Here is a 22,494-nt window from a genome sequence, read left to right as displayed (position 1 = left end):
ATCCTAATACACTTTCAGTATAAGTCAAGTAATTTAAGCATAACAATCAATATCCTAATACACTTTCAGTATAAGTCAAGTAATTTAAGCAGTGAGTGGTATAATAGAGTGGGCATGGTAACTGCTTACAGAAACATAATACAAATAATACGACATAACCTAATCTTGCGGGTAAAGTGATACCTATTGTAACGATTTATGACTATCAGGGGTGTAGCGCCTAATATTCTAACTACGGTAATGGGTCCACGATAATTACGGTATGTAGTGCCTATTGCATTAACTACGGTTTGGATTAATGTCCGTTATGGTAGGTCGCGCTTGATGCATTAACTACGGTATTGCAAAACGCACTCTAACTACAACGTTAGCAAATGTTTTCTCAATACAATACGGTACGTGACATAACTAAGTAATATATGTAACTACAGGGGAGAAGGTACAGTTTTAGCTAGAGTGATGCTAATTTGTTTTATCATGAATTATTTGGGTGACTACGCTAAATGTTTCCCGACTGATGTTGCTGTGGGCAACGAGCGGTTTCGATATATACGGAGTTTATCAATAACGTGGAATATCTGTAATACTGTAATGCTATACTTAAAGATGTCGGAATGTACATTTTTGTGCTTTACAAACAAGACAATAACACAGCTAAATGGCAATGTTAACTTTCTAGGATGGCTCTGATAAAATACGGCACTGGATAGGAACAGAATGAAGGCTGAAATTACATGCTGAACTATGCGGGTTTGAACGTATAATTTCGTGAAATAGGAAGAGAAGACAATGCCATTTTCGAATGATTACGGTATTTAAATTCACGTATAAACTGTTCTGTACCGTATACAAGAGCACGTGGAACTGAACGTTTCAAATCATAAGTGAAATACTTATTTATGTTTATGAGACATCAAAATACAAATGTTGACTGTTGCAACCTGTTCTGTGAACGCGTATTTGATGCAAATCTACTCGAATATTATTTGATCCACGGAATCTCTTAAAATACGGAATAACTGCCCTACATATAAATTCATCATTGCTCGAAATAATTGTATAAACTCTCGGAACTGATTTTGCGACTAAACTACAAGCATCTAGGCTACTGAACACGAATCTAACCTGTATGTACAGATCTAACACGCAAATTGAATAAAACTGGACAAAGACTAGGGATATACATGTACAGCTGTGTGTCGAAAGATAGAAAAGAAATATTCGTTTGTACATGAAAAACATAAAACTTGAGGAGCCCACGACGCAATGTGCATAATTAAATACTTCTGGGTAGTGGCTAAGGATTAATGTAAAACCAGCACTTGCACTGAAGAGTGCTTCAATATCGTAGGAGCGCTTCAATATAACTCTAGCCTTTTAAGACGATAATTACTAAGACATAGCAAGTTAGATATAAACAAGAATAAGGTTTAAATGTTTCTTACCTTGAAACAAGAAAGGAGAGAGCTGTGAGTTCCTTGGGTTTATTCAAGCAAGTGTGCCTGAGATGGGAGAACCCAGGATTTTATAACCCACAGCTCTACCCGTTTGTCGTTATCAAGTTTCTCCGATGTTGGAGCTTTCCATATGCGTTATCTACCCTATGCTGACAAGGTTTACTATACGCGGTAGGTGGTAAGGAGATGATTACCTAACAAGACTTGATTTTCTTTATGGTATAGGCATGGCTGGTTTGTGTCAGCTGCTAATCCAAATATCTGTCAGTACGTGGTCATGGCATTTACGACAAGACAAAGAGGGTGGTACGATGGTAAAGTTGATTTTCGATTACGGCCTAGTTGGTGGTATAGATGCTCCTGCTGAGATGGGCCTACCTATCTGCGCTTGACCATGGGATGTAGCCGAGAAGAAGGGCCAGCGCCGACACAGCTCACTAATTTCATCTGTGATTAATTAGTTAAGGCTGGCATGGACGTGTTTGCTAATTGCCTGACGCTTTGCTTGACAAAACAAGATACACTATGCATAGTAATTGCTTCTATACGGATTTCCTTAGTTTAAGAATTATTTTTGAAAAATATAAAAATATATGAGGAAATATATGCACTGTAATAATACCCCTGGGCGTCGTGGAGCTTTTGTCCTCAAAAGCTTTTACAAATAAAAAGAAAACGGGTTACAAATACCTAGGGCGTACAATGAGAATCAAAGAGTTGCACAGGACAGCTCTTGACCAACGTATTTGTACAATTGATTGAAATACAGAAAAAATACGATGGACATTAGATTGGTACATTAAAAAAAATTACAGTATAAGGATTAAAACACAGTTGTTTGAGCTGAAATATAAAGGCATACGACAGGATAAAGAATCAAGGACAAGCTTAAAATATATGTACACGTGAAAAAGGAACCTGAAAACATGAAATGTTACATGGTAGGTAACGGAAGCAGGTTGAATGATGAGGTAGTTTTTAGCGTTCCCTAACAATTTGCCCTCTAAAAGACATTTAAAACATGCCATTTGGTTCCAAAACTTGAAAATACCCATGGTGGACGATTAAAATATATGCGGTAAAGGGTTGCTGAAACACTTTGCGCAATTTGCGGGCACTGAGATAGGAGACCGAGATGGATCTGGGGATGTTGAGTGAACGGTCAGTTAGTTTATTGGTAACATGGAAATCTGGCCAATGGAGCGTCAGGGTAGGAAAGAAATATCCTGAGACTTGAAGATTTTCTATTACAGAAGGAGGTTGGAAGTGCCAGTAGGAAGGACACAGTGTGAGTGGAAAGAATGGGATAGTGACACAATCAGGACCAGAAGTGAGTTCTAGTAGTAGGCAGTTGTTAGGTCGAGAATATTGTGTATAAAAGACAAAGGTGAGAAGTACTGTCAAGAGGACAGTCAGGATTCCTAAAAGGATGGAGACATGGTAGTCAGTTAGGGTAGTGATTACAAGATCAGAGGGATTAATGGTAGTAGATGTGTAGGCATCATAGTTAAAAGTTGGAATCAAAGCAGATTTGACGGGAGCAGCATGGGACATTAAGACGAGTGCTGCCGAGAGAGTGCGTAGTTTGAAGAACATCCAGATGACCAAACAGATAGAAAGGACTGATATACTGGTACTGACGAGGACAATAATGGCATTTGTGTCAGGCCAGGAGCTAGGGACAGCAATCTGACCATCTAGGAGGGGTTCCGCTAGATTCTGGAAGATGGTCTGATCATTTTTGGCGCGCTCAGCAATTCGCCTGAGACTTAAATGGTTATTCTTATCTTGCGCAAGTATATCGGAAATTTTGTGAGAGTAAATATGAAAATCTGGAATTTTAACTTGGATGGCCTTTTTGAAATGGGTGTCACCTGCAATGGTAGCAAGGGTGGAAGGTTCAAAGAAATGCTGTAGGAGAGCAAGATTCAAAGGGTGCAAACGTGTCAGCTTATCAGATGTGTTGTGACAGGTGCCAAAAGCTGCAGGATAATAAAGTGTTTCTGTGGAAAGTGTACAAGAACAGGGAGTGCCAAGGACACAGAAGGTACAACCTGGAACCATACGACGTTGACCTGGGCATGTTAGTGAGAGAAAGGGTATTTGGTAGACAAGGACATGGGAAGGATCAACGGGAATAAGTTGCGATGGTTGGGGCTGAGTTACGTATCTAAAATTACACATGGACTTGATATCACTTCTTCTATCCTGGAAGAGAGCAATTGTACATGATGGATTTTTCGAAGCTTGAAGAGGAAAGCGAAAGGGACAGTGAAGAAGTGACTCGCCTGTGCAAGACGATAGCTGAGAGGTGTCAAGTGTAGCATAGTGCTGAGAATCAAATGAGATAGTAAAATATGCTGGGAGATCCAGAAGCTGAGTAGAATGAGATGATGTTTGATTGACTGGTACAGGGAGGGACAGAATTTTGTACAGATGAAAAGGCTTGCTGAGAGAGGAAATAGGAAACTTGATGGACACATAGATGTTTAGTTTGGTTCTAGCATATAAGAATTGTGCATGTGCATAGTAGAAGGAAGGATCTGTTTGTAGAAGATGAAAGCCTCTGTACTTTTCAGATAGGAGACGTGACAGATGGTGGATTGTTTGTTGTAAGACCTCAGGAGAGAGAAGAAGTGGTGACAGACGACCTTGAACCAAATCTAAAATGCCTGATTTCAGTTGATCCAACTGATGTTCAATATCATAAGCATGTCGTATTTGATCGGTTAGAAGAGTAGAAAGTACAACAAAGGTTGCCTGGAGAGACTTGGTATTTCTATCAATGGTTTGTGTAACATATTGCATGGAGTCATGGTTGGCTTTGATACCTTGTAGTGCATTGGCGAACCGTTTGTCAATGAGTTGCATGAAGGAAGAGAGGTGTTGAGAGTGCTGTCGGAGTGTGTTTATGACATTCATTTCATGCTTTGTGAGAGTGTTAATGTGCTGTGCAAGGATGTTGACATCGTCTGTAGTTGCAGTGCCAAACAGAGTCTTAGAAAAGGCCCCAACAAAACTTAAAAGTGCCCGTTTGGACCTTGAGGGAGAATTCAATTTTGATTCCGGGATCAACTGCTCTATCTGTGCACGTGTGGTGTTGAGGTGTGAGATGCATTTGGTTTGCAAAGAAAGAAGGTGGGTTTGAATTTGTTGGATGAGAAAACATGTAGCATTTGAGGAAGGGCATGTTGACAAGGAAGGGATGGTTGGGTTAGATGGTAACCTAATCTCATACGTGTGAAGCCAGTATTCTGTTGCAAAATGTACTGGGGTTGATGGCTTAAACAGTACTCCATAATTTAGTCGCTGGATCGGTTTTTCAGCCAGGGCAGGATTCACAAATAGCAGCAGTAACGATAGGATAGTGGCTCCCCATGATGGACCTATGACAAAAAGAAACCAAGGGACAAGTCAGAGGGGATGACCATGATGCAGGAAAGTTGTGGCCGCAACATTTCACAGCGTAGCACTTATAAAACACAAGGCAATTTGATTACCTGTAAGGGTTGGTCAGAGCTCATCTATCTTGACCAAAGGTGACATATTGTCTGGAGGAATACCATGGAATATCACGACCTATGATTTTGCAAAATATCTGTGTTTCCGTTTTCGTCTGTGACCCGATTTGGTTCTGTAAGTGTGGTAATCACTTATCAGTTCAGGACTAAGGTTAGAGGCTGGCTCCCAGGTACGCTGTGGGTAACCTTCCCATTCAATTAGGTAATGGGTTTCTCCTGATCTCCTTCTGGTTTTGTGAATGCGCTTCACTGCATATAGTTGATCATCTTGTTGAGAAGATGGTGAGTGAGTGTCGTCTGGTGTATTATCAGGTGAATTTATTTGTTGGCTTGACATGTGTTGAGGTTTGCCAGGATTGTGAGGCTGTGAAGATGTTGAAGGAGTTGGAGTAACTGTTTGTGAAGTGTGTCTATGAGGATTGTCAGGCTGGGAGGATGTTGACTGAGTAGGTGTTGCCCGATGTTGGGTGGGTTGTGACACTTGCATACGTGGGGTGGGAGTTGTATAAAGCTTGAGTCTGTTGGCATGTATGAAGGATTTATGTTCTTTGTTTGTGCTTGCATTCATCAGCTTGTAAGTGTGGTTCAGACCAATCCGAATGATTCTGTAAGGCCCTGTCCATTTCTTCGATAGTTTGGAAGAAAGGCCAGTTTTGACTGTGGGATCAGTCATTAGAACCTGATCGCCAACAGAATAGGAAGGTTCCTTGGCTCTGGTATCCTGGAGACCCTTGCTTTTGTCCTGTGCAGCAGACATGTTGTCCTTCGCAAGTGATTTAGCAACATTTAGATTTGACAAAAGGTCTTGGAGATAACCCTGTGCATCTTTGCCAAGAGTAGCTTTTGGCAGCAAGGTAGTGTCAAAGGGGAGATGCATTTCCTTCCCAAACAGGAGGTAGTGTGGCGAATACCCAGTAGATTGACAAAGTGGCAACCGCCAGCTTTGGAATCATGGTAAGCAAAGAGAAGCTCTTTGCGACAGCAAACAGGGACAGCTAGCTGTGTGACCATGGGAGGGCGGTTGTTTTTCTGACCTCTATGTTTTGCAAGATAGAAATGGTACAGAATACCGTCACGAATGTCATACTCCTGGGAGAGGCCTGTAAGACCCTTTACTTGAGCGTCTGTATAGGTGGAAGGAATTTCACCTTTCTCAATGTAGTCAATAATAGGACGAAGGTCCAATGACTTACGCTGTTTTTCTGCCAAGCCTTCATCATCTAGATCAGTCCCTATAGTAAAGACCATAGGTCCAGGGGGAGGTGGCTCGGATTTGTAGACAAAATCTACAGATATAGACGATGATATGTCATCTCTTTGTGTGTCTTCTGAGGAAACATCATGTGATGGAAGTCTTGAATTGGCAATTTTCGAAAGTGGTGTAGTCGTAGACTTTGTGTGATTTGTATGCTGTAGAATTGTGTCTTTTGATGACAGTGGTGATTTGTCTGAACATGGAGGTATGCCTTTTTGACTTTGTTGATGTCTTCGCGATAAGGCTTTGGAGGATGTGGACATCATGTTGGCTGGTTTTGAATTAGCATGTGGATGAAAGGTGACATTTGAGCGTGTAGAGCTCTTGTTGCCTGACAAAGAATGTGCATATGAGCGAGTGGAGGCAGTCGAGTGTGTAGGTCTCATGTTGCCAGCATTTGAATGAGCATAGAGTTGAGAAGTGGCAGTCGAGGGTGTAGACCTCATGTTGCCTGCATTTGGATGAGCATACTGTTGAGAGGAGGCAGTCGAGGATGTAGACCTCATGTTGCCTGCATTTGGATGAGCACACTGTTGAGAGGAGGCAGTCGAGGGTGTAGACCTCATGTTGCCTGCATTTGGATGAGCACACTGTTGAGAGGAGGCAGTCGAGGGTGTAGACCTCATGTTGCCTGCATTTGAATGGGCATACTGTTGAGAGGAGGCAGTCGAGGGTGTAGACCTCATGTTGCCGTGGGGGTGTGGAAATGACACTTGCTTGAAAGGGATGCTTGACTGGGGTGTGACATGTAAAGTTGGAGTAGGCAAGAGTGGTGATGAAGCAGTGGCAGCTATTTGTGCATATGTGCGTGCTGGAGTGATGGGTTTTGTTGAAATGGGTGGGGAAGGTATGTCTTCAGTGTTGGGCTCGTGTACCTGTTTGGCATGTGGGATGCGAGATAGGGCATCTGCATTTATGTTAGCTTTGCCCGGTCTGTGTATAATGTCAAAGTCATATTCTTGCAGCATCAGGGACCATCTACTAAGCCGACCAGAGTCATGTTTTGTTTTCTTTAGCCAAGTAAGAGCTTTGTGATCTGTGTAGACAGAAAATGAACCATTGGCAAGATATACCCTGAAGTTTTTTATACCTTCTAGGACAGCTAGGCATTCTAAATGTGTTATACCCCAATTCTTTTCTGTAGCATGGAGAGAGCGACCCCCATAACAAATGACACGTTCTCTGCCCTGTGAATCAAGTTGACCTAAAATATATCCTATTGCAGTTTGCGATGCATCAGTTGTAAGGATGAATGGTTTTGTTTGGTCAGGGTATGCAAGGATAGGTGCAGTTGTTAGAGCTTGTTTCAGCTTTTCAAATGCCTGTTGACACTGGCTGGACCATTCAAATGACACTTCTTTTTTTAGAAGGTTAAACAGTGGGGAAGCAATACCAGAAAAGTTGGCTACAAATTTGCGATAATATGATGCCAAGCCTAGGAAATGTCGCACGTCATGAACATTTTTAGGAGGTGGGATTTGCATGACTGAGTCTATTTTTGAGGGATCAACATGGATGCCATCTTTACTGAAGATATGTCCTAAATAGGTAACTTGTTTGGTGGCGAATTTGCACTTGTTTGGCTTTAAGGTGAGACCTGCATCTTTAATCTTTTGAAACACTGCCCTGAGGTGACTCAAATGTTCCGAAAAGGTTTTGGAAAATATGATGATGTCATCAACATATATTAATATGTAACGCCAATTCATTTCTTTAAGTGCTTCTGAGATTGTTTGCTGAAAAGCCATTGGGGCATTTTTGAGACCAAAAGGGAGGCGATTCCATTCAAAAACGCCATCAGGTGTAATGAATGCTGATTTGTGTTTTGTATCGGGGTGAAGTGGTATTTGCCAAAAACCACTAGCACAGTCAAGAACACTAAAAATTTTGGCATGGCTATCACCTACAGCATCAACAACATCTTCAAAACGTGGTAGAGGGAAAAATATGGGCTTGGTGACCGCATTCAGACGTCTATAATCTACGGCAAAACGGTAAGAAGAGTCACGTTTCTTAACCATGACAACAGGGGAGTGCCACTCTGAAGAACTAGGTTGAATGATATTAGCTTCTAACATTTCTTGTACTTGTCTAGAGCATTCTTTCCTAATGGCTGCATTTTGTCTGTAAAAGGGGAGTCTAATGGGTCTGGCATCACCTGTGTCTATTTTGTGATGATGTAAGTGAGTGTGTCCTAAGTCTGACCAATCTGTGGCAAAAACTGATCTGTGTGATTGTAGAAATGTGTGTAAATGTTGTCGTTGTTCTTGTGTGAGATCAGCATCGCTGAGATCGAAATCAATGTCTTGTGAATGTGATGTGTTAGCACTTGTAGTAGAAGAAGGAGTGTCAGAATCAGAAGTGTCGGGGAGGTCAAGGACAGATGTAGGGTCAATCTCTGAGGCAACAGCAATGACAGTTTTCGAAAATAGTGTGACATGACTGTCACCTGCATTAAGTAATCTCATGCAAGCTGACTTAGGGTTGTTTGTAATGAGACATTTGGCACCTTGGAGTTGCATGTCATTTAGTGTTGGAATGGGTTCCAGGAGAAAAACTTGACCTTGTTGACAATGAGAAATTTTGATTGGAATGTCAGCTTGAGAGTGTGGAGGAATAACAACAGATTTGGATGGTCTTACATAACCTCCATTGATTGATGCCAAAGAGACAGACACAAGACCTTCATGTATGTGTAAGCACTTTGAGGGTAGGTCTATGGTAACTTTGTTGGACTCAAGGAAATCAATGCCTAAGATGAGAGAGTGATGTAGGTTATGGAAGACGTGAAAGGTTTGAGAGAGATAGATGTGACCTATGTTGATGTCAAGAGAAATAGAGCCTAGAACAGAATGTTTTTCACCTCCTACACCAATGATTTCAGTAAGGCGAGATGGGTCTAAATGAAAGGGTTTGATACCTATCTTGTCTAAGTAGCTCATGCTGACACAGATAACTGAAGCACCTGTGTCAACCAGAGCTGTGGTTCTGACTTGTCTCACCTTAACATGAACAGTGTTCTTTGTCAAAGGTGCCACAAGTGAAACAAAATCTGACTCTTGCCTGACCCCAGGGTGCTGAGAATCAGGCGCGAGTCCCTATTGTGAGTGCCTACCCTGAGCATAATATGCACGCAAACAAACTTTGGCATGGTGACCCGTTAGACCGCAGTAACTACAAATTGTGTTTCTGTGAGGGCAATTGTGAGGAAACCGTAAAAACTCACCACATCCGCGACATCTGCCTCGAAGATGCTGTGGCGTTGACAGTCGTCTTTTGCTGGAGCCTGGTTGGTAAGGGAAGGGTTGCTGCTGCGCTGGGCTGTATGGCTGAGGATGGAGAGCTGAGGCTGGATACTGCTGTGTGTGTGGTGCTGTTGCGGGTTGGTACGGCTGTGGTGGTGGCTGGTACTGTTGTGGTGGCATCTGGTACTGCTGTGATGGTAGTACTGGATGGAACTGCTGTGGTGCTGTTGCGGGTTGGTACTGATGTGGTGGTGGCTGGTACTGTGGTGGTTGTGGCGGTGGCGGTGGTGGTTGGTATGGTTGTGACTGTTGGTGTTCCCGGGGCTCTTGCTGCTGTGGACCAGTTGAAGGTATGGCTGACTGTACAGCACAGGCCTTGTTTGTTGTGATCAGAGTGGCCACCAAGTTAGTTAACTGCTCAACTTGTTGGACCAAACTAACCTCTGCTGTGCTGGGGGCCTGCGACTGTACGGCCAGCTGGGCCTGGTGACGAACCTCGTCCAGGGTTGCAGGCTCCTTTGTGTACACCCACTGCTTAATCTGTGGGAGTAGCCCATTGATTGCAATAGCTACTATCACAGATTGAGGCAAGCTGGAATGTAGCGTTGATGACTGCACCCTGGTGATGAAGTCTTCAACCTTTTCATGCTCCTTCTGCGCCATGTGGAGAAGACCCATGTCGAAGGCCGAGGAACGTCGGAACCGTTGATGGAAGGCTGCCTTCAACAACTGCATATCCAGTTGTGTGGTTTCAGGTAGGTCTTGAAACCACACCTTCGCAGCCCCGTCCAGGTAGAAGGGCAGAATTCTACAGGATCTGTAGTCAGAGTGTCCATGGAGGATGTTGAAGTTGGCAAAATCTGCCCACCAACTTTCAGCATCCTGCTGTCCATTGTACTTGGGGAGGTGTACTTGAGCCATCGCTGTTGAGTGTTGCTGGGTGTTCTGAGAGGAGCTGGCGAGGGACTGTGAAGTGATGTCTGACCTCGTCTCGTATGTTGATAGAGGTGGTGATGGTGTCGTCAGGCGTAGTGTTGTGTCAAACTGTGGTGGTGGGGTTGCTAGTGGGGACTCTGGTGTATGGTATCCTCGCAGTCTCCTCTTGTAGTTTTCAGGGTTGGCTCCAGGCATCGAGGATCGAACGTCTCCACCAGTTAAGACAGCTCGCTTGTGCCGGTTAGGGCAACCTTTAACTTTACTAGGCTAAAGGGGCTGTCAAGCCTCGATTTGGGGAATTAGCTATTGGGAGCGAACCTTGAAACAAGAAAGGAGAGAGCTGTGAGTTCCTTGGGTTTATTCAAGCAAGTGTGCCTGAGATGGGAGAACCCAGGATTTTATAACCCACAGCTCTACCCGTTTGTCGTTATCAAGTTTCTCCGATGTTGGAGCTTTCCATATGCGTTATCTACCCTATGCTGACAAGGTTTACTATACGCGGTAGGTGGTAAGGAGATGATTACCTAACAAGACTTGATTTTCTTTATGGTATAGGCATGGCTGGTTTGTGTCAGCTGCTAATCCAAATATCTGTCAGTACGTGGTCATGGCATTTACGACAAGACAAAGAGGGTGGTACGATGGTAAAGTTGATTTTCGATTACGGCCTAGTTGGTGGTATAGATGCTCCTGCTGAGATGGGCCTACCTATCTGCGCTTGACCATGGGATGTAGCCGAGAAGAAGGGCCAGCGCCGACACAGCTCACTAATTTCATCTGTGATTAATTAGTTAAGGCTGGCATGGACGTGTTTGCTAATTGCCTGACGCTTTGCTTGACAAAACAAGATACACTATGCATAGTAATTGCTTCTATACGGATTTCCTTAGTTTAAGAATTATTTTTGAAAAATATAAAAATATATGAGGAAATATATGCACTGTAATACAACCAAGGAGTCGCACCATCACCATTTATAAAACGCAACGGGTAGGAGGGGCCGTCTCGAACGATGTGTCAGGACGGGGTGTCACAGACGGTGGTTGGAGTACGACTGGGGATATCAGCTGAGATAGGATAATCCTTTAAGGAATTAAACTGGGGAAGCAAACGGCATGTCTTAACAATTTACAAATAATACCCAACTGTCGATATGCGGGTGGTCATGCCACCTATATATTTTGAGACATTTAATAAGATGGCTGAATTACACTTTTCTATGGGCATCGTACACTTTTACGCATCATAAACTTTAAGAACAAAGACACGTAAGATGGTGATCAACAGATGAGACATATTCAACACACATGGAAAGGCATAAAATATCTTTCATATGGACCCTTGTGCCCGTAGGCAGCACGTGCATTTCATGCCAGTTGAGCGGACTGTTTGTCGTCATACCTGGCTGAGCGACCTCGTTGCCAACTGTAGTTTTGCGCGATTTTACGAGAAAGCATGCTTTTCTGGATATCCTGTTACGCATCCCACTGAATGACCAGTGAGGCCGATGCGGGTTATTTAGACATATGCTATTTGCAGGTGAGTTGACTTGGGCTCTACGTCACATTATTCCAGCCATAAACTGACGAGATCCAGTTTGCATTTATTTCCGTCCTGTGTTCATGGTCCCCCAAAAGTTTTGTTTATGTCAAAAACATATATATTCATTTCAATACCATTTGAAAGCAGAAAATGTTCTAGCACCAAATAAAAAACAAGCTACATGTATTTGTTACCTGTGATGTGGTAAAGACCAAACTACAATTTATGGTGCAGGTCAACTTCCCTGAGGTCTTTTACGATAAGATGCCCGCTCACAAGGGAAATATTTGCAATTAGGTAAATTTTAAGGATACAGAGTAGCAGCTAAAACAATATTTTTCTATTTCCGACTGTACTTTAGTACTTCTTTATCTCGAATAATATTGAATCACGCATAATGCACGGGAATTACCGATGTTTTGCGAATGCAAATCTATGGAAGGGTGATAACTCTTTACTTGTTTTTTTTCTGGTGTCGTCTGCAATATCAAGCGATGACTACAAAAAGATCTGCGTCGTATTCCTATAAATATATTTTGGCAAAACGTTCAAATGTAGTCCCTGTGAATATTTAGAAGGGGAATTACACCGCAGAAAATTTACTTAGTCAACACCCGCGGGAAAACAGCAAGGTGCAAGATTCGAATCGTTTGATTCACACAGGTTGGCTGAATTGTACGGTCCTATACTGTTGCTTCAAACAGTCAAAAATTACCATTGAGGTGTTCGGTAAGGTAAATAAGTTGTTCACTGGTCCCTTGGGGCCAATGGGTGGATGGACTCTCGATGTTTGCTCGGGCTCAGGGAACATTACCAAACATCGAGAGTATGTCCCACATGGCATTATAATCCATACTTTAAAGAACTGTCCTGTGGAAGCCAGTCTTACCTGGTATTGGTATTGACCTATAAACTGGATATTTTATAACTTTACAGAAATACATCAGCACACCACCGCGACCGTATGAACACACAGATTATACATCGATTTGAAGATCCATTGATGTGATTTTAAACTCGTTACAGGTTACTGCAAACAAGTTATTAATATATAAGATAAATAGTATCGGATGGACTGTAGTGTATTCCTTTTTAAAAAGACCATGTGTTTTCAACCCGACACATACTATTGTCAACAAATCGTCATGTTGTGGATGCATTCCTAAATCCGGCACAAAACCGTTCTTTGTTCGTTCACTAAATCTCAAAGTCAATTTCACATGATGGCACTTCTAATATTTTCCAGATGACAGAAAACTGGATTCAGTTGTGTTTATGTGTTATTGAGCAAGGGAAATAACTTTGCACAATGTTTTGCGATCAAGCACATTACTAAACAAATATCTCTCCATTCCTTTCTCTATGCTAGGTGTTTCAGTGGACTGTGTACGTGCTGCTGTTCCCAACAAGTGGTAAGTGTCTCATATCTCGGCCAATCACACAGTATCAGTAATGGGTTTAACGCAGTGCTGGATACAATTATATATATATGATATTGATTGGTTATTAATGCTAATGTTCACACAGTACATGTCATATATATTTTACTACATAAAAATGCTATATCTCAAGCTATAGTTCCTTTGTAATTGCCCGAACTCGCTTTCAGCAGTTTCATATTCATCGCATGTAATATTGTTTATCGAAGTCTGGAATTTCATAGAAGAGGGAATTAATATATTAGTATTTGAGACCAGTACGAACATTTAAAACAAAAAGTTGCGGATGGACAGATCAAACAATGTAATTTGGATTTTTTCGTACAGGCAAGTTACCCTTTAGAACCATTGCAATACACTTCAATATTTGCATCTTAATCTTGATGTAAACGTATGGTTATAATTACGTATGTACACTTTTCTATGTACAGAATAGACAAGTAAAATACATTTACTCTTGCATAACATAATACTCACATTTGTCACAAATGAGTGCATGTACATTGTTATTTATATTGTTATGATAATCTTGTTGTTGAACATTTAACTTAAAAAGTGGCTTAAATAGCGAAATTTGCATAAAAGACGCATATTTCTTTCTTATTCCAGAGTCCCAATACGTATTTTTCAGTTACCCTATATTGCCAATTTCGGATTTCAGTATCTTGACATCCTTGTCTAAATTCACTCATAAATATCTAAATATTCCCATATTCCTGTGTAATCTAAACATAAGTAAATCCAGTTCAGAATGAAAGTAGACTGCCACTATCATGTTACAGCTCTGATGTTTCATAACATGATATGGGATGTCGATGATCGTCTATTATGTAATATTCTACACTACCATTTGATACATTTGCTTAATATTTAACACATGATTGAGGTCAAACAATTTCATCAATTACAGCATTTGAAGAAACATTTTATTAACACATAGAAAACGTTTGGAATGCAAGCACTGGATTTTCTCAAAGTGAACACGATCTGAATGACCCAAGATTTTACTACCGCACAATAATATCGGGGATATTTTACTATCAATATGGCTATGCAACTTTCAGCATTAATTTGGAATTAAAATCTTAAAACATTTTAAATATAGGGAATGAAGCTTGAAGACTTGGTGTTTCACGTGTCTATGTCTATTTTGTGATAAAACCGCATTTAGATATCGATAGAGTGATACAACACCCTCCCGTGCCCTTGCTTGCTACCATATACAAAGCTTGCCTAGTTCACAGATAGCGAGACCAAAATTATTAGTTGTCTTCAGATGCTCTAGACGCGTGTCAGTGTCTTTATCATTTTCAATCAACTAATCTTCATTTGAACCAAAATCTCCGAAGAGTACTACATGTATGTAATTTGTTCTAATGGATGCAAGTTAATTCCAAGTCATCAATATCATTTGAGCTAGGGTTATTGTAGAGCGGAAACCTTCAGGAATAATGAAGAGGAAACCTTTAATGTAAATGATATTGAAAAACACACACTTTTTCCAGGTAGAAAAGTTTCTTTCATAATGAAATGACTGAAATATATTGATTGTTGTCACGATTGAAGTATATTGATTGTTGTTCCGATTTAAGTACATTGATTGTTGCTACGATTGAAGTATATTGATTGTTGTTACGATTGAAGTATATTGATTGTTGTTCCGATTTAGGTATATTGATTGTTGCTACGATTGAAGTATATTGATTGTTGTTACGATTGAAGTATATTGATTGTTGTTACAAGAAATTGCTGACCTTCTTAGTAATTTCATGATACGACTTAATTGTTTTAGTCATTTCACGAAGAGACTGATTTCACAATCTAACTGTAACGTATAGACGGCAACTCCGCCAGAGTTTGTTATCATGAGTTTATGTTGTGTCCCGGCATGTAGTTCACTGTGTACCAGGGTTTCAGAAGGACATTCATACTGCGTCCCAACACACAACTGGCAACAAACTAGTGATGCAGGGAGGGAGCGTGAGAGTGTCGATATCGAGCCCACCTGTGACGGGGTGTAAGACACTTTGTGTGCAAACTGTTTTAGTGTTATCACAACCCCTACTGTACAGCACTCTCACAAGAAACCAAGAATCCGATAGTGAATGACCATATGAGTATGTGCAAACACTTAGCTGCCAGTACATCAGCTTGCGGCAATCCTGGACAAAGTACTATGACAATGTGTCCCAGGCCTCACACCTGTGATTGGGTACCTGGTCCTCACACCTGTGATTGGGTACCTGGTCCTCACACCTGTGATTGGGTACCTGGTAATGATGGGAAAGCCACATTAGCCGCATAATCATAATCCCTACAGTGTCACACATCTTTCTATACAATACCGCGCTCTGTTTGTCATGGCGTTATGCTGAATGATGCAACCATCTATACAATGCCACACTATGTGCCATGGGGTTACACTGTATCACCAGAGACCATATTATATGGTCTCTGGTATCACACAACTGTCTATACAATATCAGTGTCTGACATGGGGTCATACTTACTGATACAACTATCTATGCAATATCACGGTGCCTGTCATGGGTTTATAGTGAGTGTTACAACTATCTACACAATACCATTCTGTTTGTCATGGGATCATATTGAGTGGACCCGTGAAGGTCCCGGGGTAGAATAGGCCTTCAGCAACCCATGCTTGCCATAAAAGGTGACTATGCTTGTCGTAAGAGGCGACTAACGGGATCGGGTGGTCAGACTAGCTGACTTGGTTGACACATGTCATCGGTTCCCCATTGCGCAGATCGATGCTCGTGTTGTTGATCACTGGATTGTCTGGTCCAGACTCGATTATTTACAGACCGTCGCCATATAGCTGGAATATTGCTAAGTGCGACGTAAAACTAAACTCACTCACTCACTCATATTGAGTGACCCAACTATCTGTGCAATATCACGGTATTTCTCATAGGGTCATACTGAGTGACACAACTATCTATGCAATATCAGGGTGTCTGTCATGGGATTATACTGTGTGACACAACTGTCTATACAATATCACGGTGTTTGGGCATGGGTTTGTGTTGTATCTTAGTTGACAGTTCACTGAGCGGATGGTTTACCTTTTTCTCTGAGCCTATGTCTTGGAACGAGGCTTTCATCGTGTGCTCAGATCGAGAGGAACATCTACTCCATGTCAACAGCGTCGATAAACAACTCGACATGACAGACACGATTGAAAAGCTTGCTAATCAAGGCCATTTGTAAGTAATGTCTTTCCTGCACTGTTATTTACTTTCAAGAGGTTACATGTGTGTATGAAGGCATGCAGCTTCAACAATTTCGGTGGTGTGTGTGTGTGTGTTTGTTTTATTGTTGGAATATTACTAAAACGGCTTGAAACCATACTCACTCACTGACATCAGCTACTACTTTTAGTTGATGTTACCCTTTAGGTCCCTCTTTAGGTCGTCTAGGTCTGTATAAAAGTAACACATGTACCATGAGCCGTAGTTTGTCAGCACCATGCCCAGCTCCGCTGGCTTATCAGAGATGTAAATTTCTAAGGCCTGGATGAACGTCCCATCCTGGACAGGTCATGATGTATCTGGAATAAAGTTTGAAGTGTGCTAGTTCTTAAATTGGTTCTCCGACGAGATGCTTGTCATCTAGACGTCTTTCACTCCAACTATTTCGTGTCTTAAGTTACACTTATGTCCCTTCCAGAACGGGACCCATGTGGCTTGGTGCTTTTAGAACATTAGGACCACCTCCGATCCCCTTGTGGACAGACTGTAGTCCCGCCCAACTTGCGCCCTGGCAAAATGTTTCTTACACCACGGACAGGTTGTGTGGAGAAGTACACGATAATACCTTCGCGTGGCAGAGTTGTAACGTGCGTCATCAGTTCATCTGTGAAACTCATACTGGTAAGCTCCTAACCAATAACTGCCGGTTGTATCACGGTGTGGTGTCGTGTGTGTTCGTCAAGAATAGTATATGCAATGGGGGTTCTGGCTCTCAAAGGTGCACCAGGGCCTATAAGCCTTCAAACAACCCAACTTGGCTGTCACAACCACAAAAAGGTAGAGGTTGTGCAAATCTACTTTTGTAAGGCAAAAAGTGTGTTGAGTGCACTCCAGTTAGGGATATTGCGGGTGTATGGAAATAGAAAATGCCAGGAACCAAGCTATCACGCAAAGCCTATGTTGAGATCTAATTGGGTCGTTTGTCCCTTTGGGAAGTGAAGAGGAAGTACCACATATTGGAAGTCATATGTACAAGATGAGAGAGGTCTTTGAGACCCTAGTGGAGAAGTGTCCACACATCTTGCTTTCCGACTGAGAGGTACAAATCCTTGAGTGATTGGGCCATACCTTCTATGAGCATTACCAGATCCTTCACCAGTTTCTTGTCGGTGTGTGTGCGTGTGTTATCATGGGATGGTGTTGTTGTCTCAGGTCAGTGTCTCAGGTCTATGTGTTTGTGATCTTCATCTCTATGTAATTGTTGTTGCAGATCAATGTTGGTATGATAAAACCAGTGGCCATGATCTAGCGTCCGGTAAGGGCCACGCCGGCAAGAAGACGAGTGGTGCTGCGTGCGGTAACTACTGTATGACGTTTGAACTGCAAACACCCAACTTTGACTTCATGTGTGCTGCCTACAGCTTCAACAATATGACACTGGACTGCTTCATCGACTTGAAGTCCGACTTGTATGAACCTGGCCAGTCGCCATCCTTCACAGCCAACCCAGATATGGAGGTGAACGTCAAACGATGCTTCAGTCGTAAGTAGGTGCCCACCTCTTGAACACGTAGATCGTCATAGGACTCTGTAACAGACAGGTGATAATGCAAGATTTACTCACAGTTGCCAGTGATGGTTTACTCACCAGACACATGAATAAGATTATTGGCTATTTGAAGGCAGTCCTGTCCACTTGAGCATAAACTCTGGCATTGGTGTAAATTGTCATCACAGAATCAAACCTACCATTGATCTCGACAGATCCTGGAAATAGTACTTTGTACATGCTACGAATGTTTACTGCAAAGGTAACCCAAAATCATATTGGCTGCAAAAAGATTGTTTTTCTTTGTTTTTTGTTTCACGACGTGGCATGACGCCTTAATGAAAAACTTGAAATGAATCAATTGTACAGTAACACAGAGGGGAAAAGTAGCTGAGTAATCAGTTTTGAAGATGATCTTCTCATTGAGTCATATTTGTGGAAAAAGGCAGGCCCTATGGCAAAAATTATAGCTCCTTGTAAGATCGAAATCTTCAATGCATTGTTCAGGTTCAATGCTATTTAGAAACCTATGAGCCGATTGGGAATGCAAAGCGAGATTTCACTCTGCCGATTCCTTATTACCATATCAAGTAAGTGGTCTGGAAATTCTTGTATCAGCTGGGTGACCCCATGTACCTGACTGTACCTGTAGTACCGGTCGTATTTTGAAGTATTGTTGTGTAGACGTAATGCCATTACATGTGCAATCTTTCTTTCTTCAGTGAACATTTCCTCATCGTCTGCTGTTCGGTTGGATTCCCGTTTGTTGCCTGAGAACCCGTGCACTACTCACGTCGCCTCTGCCGTCTACTCTAGCATCTCCAGCAGTGACGACATCAGCGACGTCACACAATCAGTATCCTCTGCTGCCCATGGTAGTGTTTTGGTCACGCATACACCCGACCTCAGCGCAGCGTTGATGGTCGGGGCGAATGCAGTCTCTGCAGTTGAAACCACTGTCCTTAATGTAGACAATAGTAATTCCATACCGCATGAATCAGAATATTCAGACATTTACCCGAATCTCTCCCCTGGGTTTAGTAGTGACAGCTCTGGAAATTCGGTGTACTGGAACACGGCACACACGCTGATGACAAGCAGCAGATATCAAGCACTGTCGTCTGATTCTGCAGATCAGCATGTAACAGGCACAACTTCCCCTTTAGAATCGCCGTCAGTTTCGCACGTGATAGAAGGCACCACAAAATTACCACCATTCTCACTGGGTGACTCCACACTGATCACTTCAGCTCCCTCTCGACAGGACGTCATAATGCACAACCTTACTGCGATGACTGTTTCCGCTGTGGCGGTCACTGTTGTCACAAGCAATCCACCAGGTAATCCTTGCTATTGAATGTTTTACAAGAAGCACCTATTGTATGAAAGGATATTAACAAACACGTAGTAAGGACTTACGCATAGGAATTCACTGTTCATAGTTGCGTGCCCTGTCAATGGTAAGGTTAATACAGATCTAACAATGACCTTAATGTGATTGGTTTCTTGGTACTATGTTTCACCGTAGTGATACTCGTCATCTGGCTTTTCTCTCACATTAAGCTGAGTTACTGACCGACTCAAACGCCTATTACAACTTTATGGTGACATGTTCCAGGCACCAGCCTGTGTATATGCCACTGTTGGCCTCCTAACAGTACAGAAGAGCGCATCCAGTCTATCAAGCAGCACCTCACTGTGGACAGAGCTAACCTTTCGGCCACCAGACGCAGGTTGAAGTCTGCGCCAGACCAGCGGATGTCAGTGATGGCCGTGGGGAGCATCAGTGTGGGAGTGTTGTGTCTCCTCCTGCTGGTGCTGGCCGTGTTGGACGTGGATCAGGTGTTGGGGCTTCTTACCCACTGTCAATATGGCGTCCCCAGGATGGGTACGGGTAGAGGCCAGACAACAAACTCCCCAGTCAAAAACAAAAGAGAACAAGTGCTGTGAACAGACCCATGACTTTAGTTGGCCATTAATGCATTAAATCGTGTCACCTATGTAGTCAGCGTAATTTATATTTTTACGACGGCAGTAAATATACCAGAAGGGTAACCTTTATTTAGGTTTAATCAATGTATGATTCATGTGAAGGTGGTAACACCAGTCTCAGTATTAGGAGGATGAAGTGAAGCGGTAGTAAAATGTCTCCTTGTTCTGCGTGTAACCGCATTCAGTACTGACAACTGTGAGACATTCCACTTCTGTCTCCAACACTACTCCAGTCATAGAAAGCTAATCTAGTTAGACTCCTATAACCGTCTTAAATGTATCCACATACCAGCGAGTGTTTATGCATCCACAAGAGACACAACCACCATGTCTACTACATCCCCAGAACTAACACTTCACATCTACTACCACTATTACCATTACGATCATTCACTAGTAGCCACTGTGTAACTGACATTGACTATTACCTTCCTACTTCTGATTGACAGTTTCATATCGATATCTGCCTTAATTACGACATTGCTATCCTCTATAACGTCTATTTCCTTTAAGGGCACATCATCCCGGTAACACAAAGGTTGTCGTTAGCAACATTTAGGGAGACTATGAACGTTTCCCCAGGGTAACTACAAGGGGATGAGCTGATTTAAACTGACGCAATGAGACGTGACTTATGCATTGACCAAAGGAAAGTTTCATTCACGGCCGTCTTCGATTTAATCAAGCACTTGATTCAGTTCAATGTGTCAAGAGATTTATTTGGCGTAATCAAGATACGGTTTCTGTTAGACACTGCAATTTGAGGTTTTCAATCACAATTACAGAACGCTTGAAACAAGATTGGGGAAAAATCTATAAAGATTCATGCCCTCTATCTACTTTTTCAACTTGCACTGACGGTTTAACAATCACACGTAGTCACTGTAGAGGATGTCATCATCGATTGGCTCATGTCGCGCGGACCTCGGAGAAGTCACAATACTTGACAATAGTCTTTAATCACACTTTGGACTACCTGTGACAGAATTGAAAAGGAAGACGAAATTACGGGATATTGCATTACGCGTGGATCGAGTGTTCTGGAAATGGTACGAAAACAATAATCACACTACAAAAACCTATGTATTTATATTGTAGTGTTAACTTCATGATCGTTTGTTCACGGTGTCCTGATTATGTCACGTAATTTTGCTTTGGTTGTCGGATGTTTGAATTTGATTAGGTTGCGCTGAATAACATATACTGTAGAAACACAAAAACACCATCGAACATTCTGAACTAATTACAGAGCATATATTCACCTTCACTAAATAGTGTAGGCTGCGGTAAAGGAAAGCACCGGTCTGAAACAACAGAGCATGTTAACATACACTTAATATAATAAGCTTTTGTATCTAATAAAACACCGTGCTGAAATCACACAGTGCATTCACGTACACTGAATTGTATAGGCTACAGTATAGGAAAGTTCCGTGCTGACATGCCACCATACTACCATACATCGAATTACATACATCGCACTATAGGAACACAACATATTGACATATTGACTGTGTCTGGGAAATCGCAATGCATGGAAATTGTGAACTGAGACGTGTCAGTCACACAGGACGCGGACCTGTCAGAGCGCCACCTTAATCACCCCCAGTCTCTGAAGTATCCCCTGATCCTCTGACGAAATATGGTCACCGATGGAGGTAATTAACACTGCCTGAACAGAAGGAAACTGATGTTTTCGTTTGTAGCGTGGGTTAACGCGCCCGAATGCACCCGTCGCTGTGCGTACATGCACGTGGGTTGAAATATCCCGTACATTTCGTGGATATAGCTGGCGACAGCGTTTATGAGTTGAAGGCTGTGTGCAGTTGGTTAGATGACTGTTGCGGGACAAAGACGTCCGTATAGAGTACCAGCCTGGGAGTTATAGTTAAATTAGAATTAAGAATAGCTTCCATTATCGGGAAGACATTTTATACAGAAGTCTTAGCATTCACATTATGGGTGAATGTGAAGTGTGTAGGGATTTTTCATTGGTTTTACCGCTTTGTTTCAGTTTGGGTGCATTAAATGCTCAGACATAATTTTTTTGACTTTTCGTTTATTTTATAAATGGGGAATAACAACTGCCTCATTCCCACTGCCCACACGTCAAAATAGACGCCACGTAGGCTACACAAGTACAATGCAACTAGGTTATATCTAATTACATGCAGCACAACAACATTTGTTGGAAGAGACAAGAAACAGGCAAGTGTACATGAAAGAAACCGTCCCTGCAAACATAATCTGTTGATTATCGTACTGACACCTGCTTGTCAGTGTGTTCAGATTGTATACTTGTCATCATATTACGGAGAACCGAGTTCCTGAATTATCATATCTATA

The 22,494-nt window shown here is 42.1% G+C and overlaps 2 protein-coding genes across 3 annotated transcripts; one reads left to right on the top strand and one right to left on the bottom strand.

The window, feature by feature from the left end:
- Positions 1–2,403: 2,403 nt before the first annotated feature.
- Positions 2,404–10,637, bottom strand: LOC137264975 (uncharacterized). The gene is made up of 2 exons (XM_067800316.1): positions 9,460–10,637; positions 2,404–4,843 (listed from the first exon to the last, which is right to left on the bottom strand). The coding sequence occupies exons 1-2, from the start codon at positions 10,607–10,609 to the stop codon at positions 2,472–2,474; spliced, it is 3,522 nt and encodes a 1,173-aa protein (XP_067656417.1). The 5' UTR covers positions 10,610–10,637; the 3' UTR covers positions 2,404–2,471.
- A 1,132-nt stretch (positions 10,638–11,769) lies between these two features.
- On the top strand, positions 11,770–20,202 carry LOC137265252 (uncharacterized). 2 transcript variants are annotated; one of them, XM_067800605.1, is made up of 7 exons: positions 11,770–11,953; positions 13,326–13,368; positions 16,454–16,622; positions 17,086–17,288; positions 17,878–18,150; positions 18,879–19,496; positions 19,775–20,202. In XM_067800605.1, the coding sequence occupies exons 1-7, from the start codon at positions 11,906–11,908 to the stop codon at positions 20,104–20,106; spliced, it is 1,686 nt and encodes a 561-aa protein (XP_067656706.1). In that variant the 5' UTR covers positions 11,770–11,905; the 3' UTR covers positions 20,107–20,202. The 2 variants fall into 2 exon arrangements, with proteins under 2 accessions (XP_067656706.1, XP_067656707.1); XM_067800606.1 differs by having other exon boundaries at positions 11,846–11,953; positions 16,495–16,622.
- Positions 20,203–22,494: the final 2,292 nt, after the last annotated feature.

This window comes from Haliotis asinina, chromosome 15 (assembly GCF_037392515.1).
Source record: "Haliotis asinina isolate JCU_RB_2024 chromosome 15, JCU_Hal_asi_v2, whole genome shotgun sequence".
Classification (NCBI taxonomy): domain Eukaryota; kingdom Metazoa; phylum Mollusca; class Gastropoda; order Lepetellida; family Haliotidae; genus Haliotis; species Haliotis asinina.
Note: the sequence above shows the minus strand (reverse complement) of the source record. Positions and strands in the feature narration are given on the sequence as shown.

Coding starts and splice junctions, on each gene's coding strand:
- LOC137264975 (XM_067800316.1), bottom strand. CDS start 10,609: ATGCCTGGAGCCAACCCTGAAAACTACAAGAGGAGACTGCGAGGATAC. Junction 4,844..9,459: donor AGGCAGATGTCGCGGATGTG/GTGAGTTTTTAC, acceptor TTTTTGTCATAG/GTCCATCATGGGGAGCCACT.
- LOC137265252 (XM_067800605.1), top strand. CDS start 11,906: ATGACCAGTGAGGCCGATGCGGGTTATTTAGACATATGCTATTTGCAG. Junction 17,289..17,877: donor CATCTGTGAAACTCATACTG/GTAAGCTCCTAA, acceptor TTGTTGTTGCAG/ATCAATGTTGGTATGATAAA. Junction 18,151..18,878: donor CGTCAAACGATGCTTCAGTC/GTAAGTAGGTGC, acceptor TTCTTTCTTCAG/TGAACATTTCCTCATCGTCT.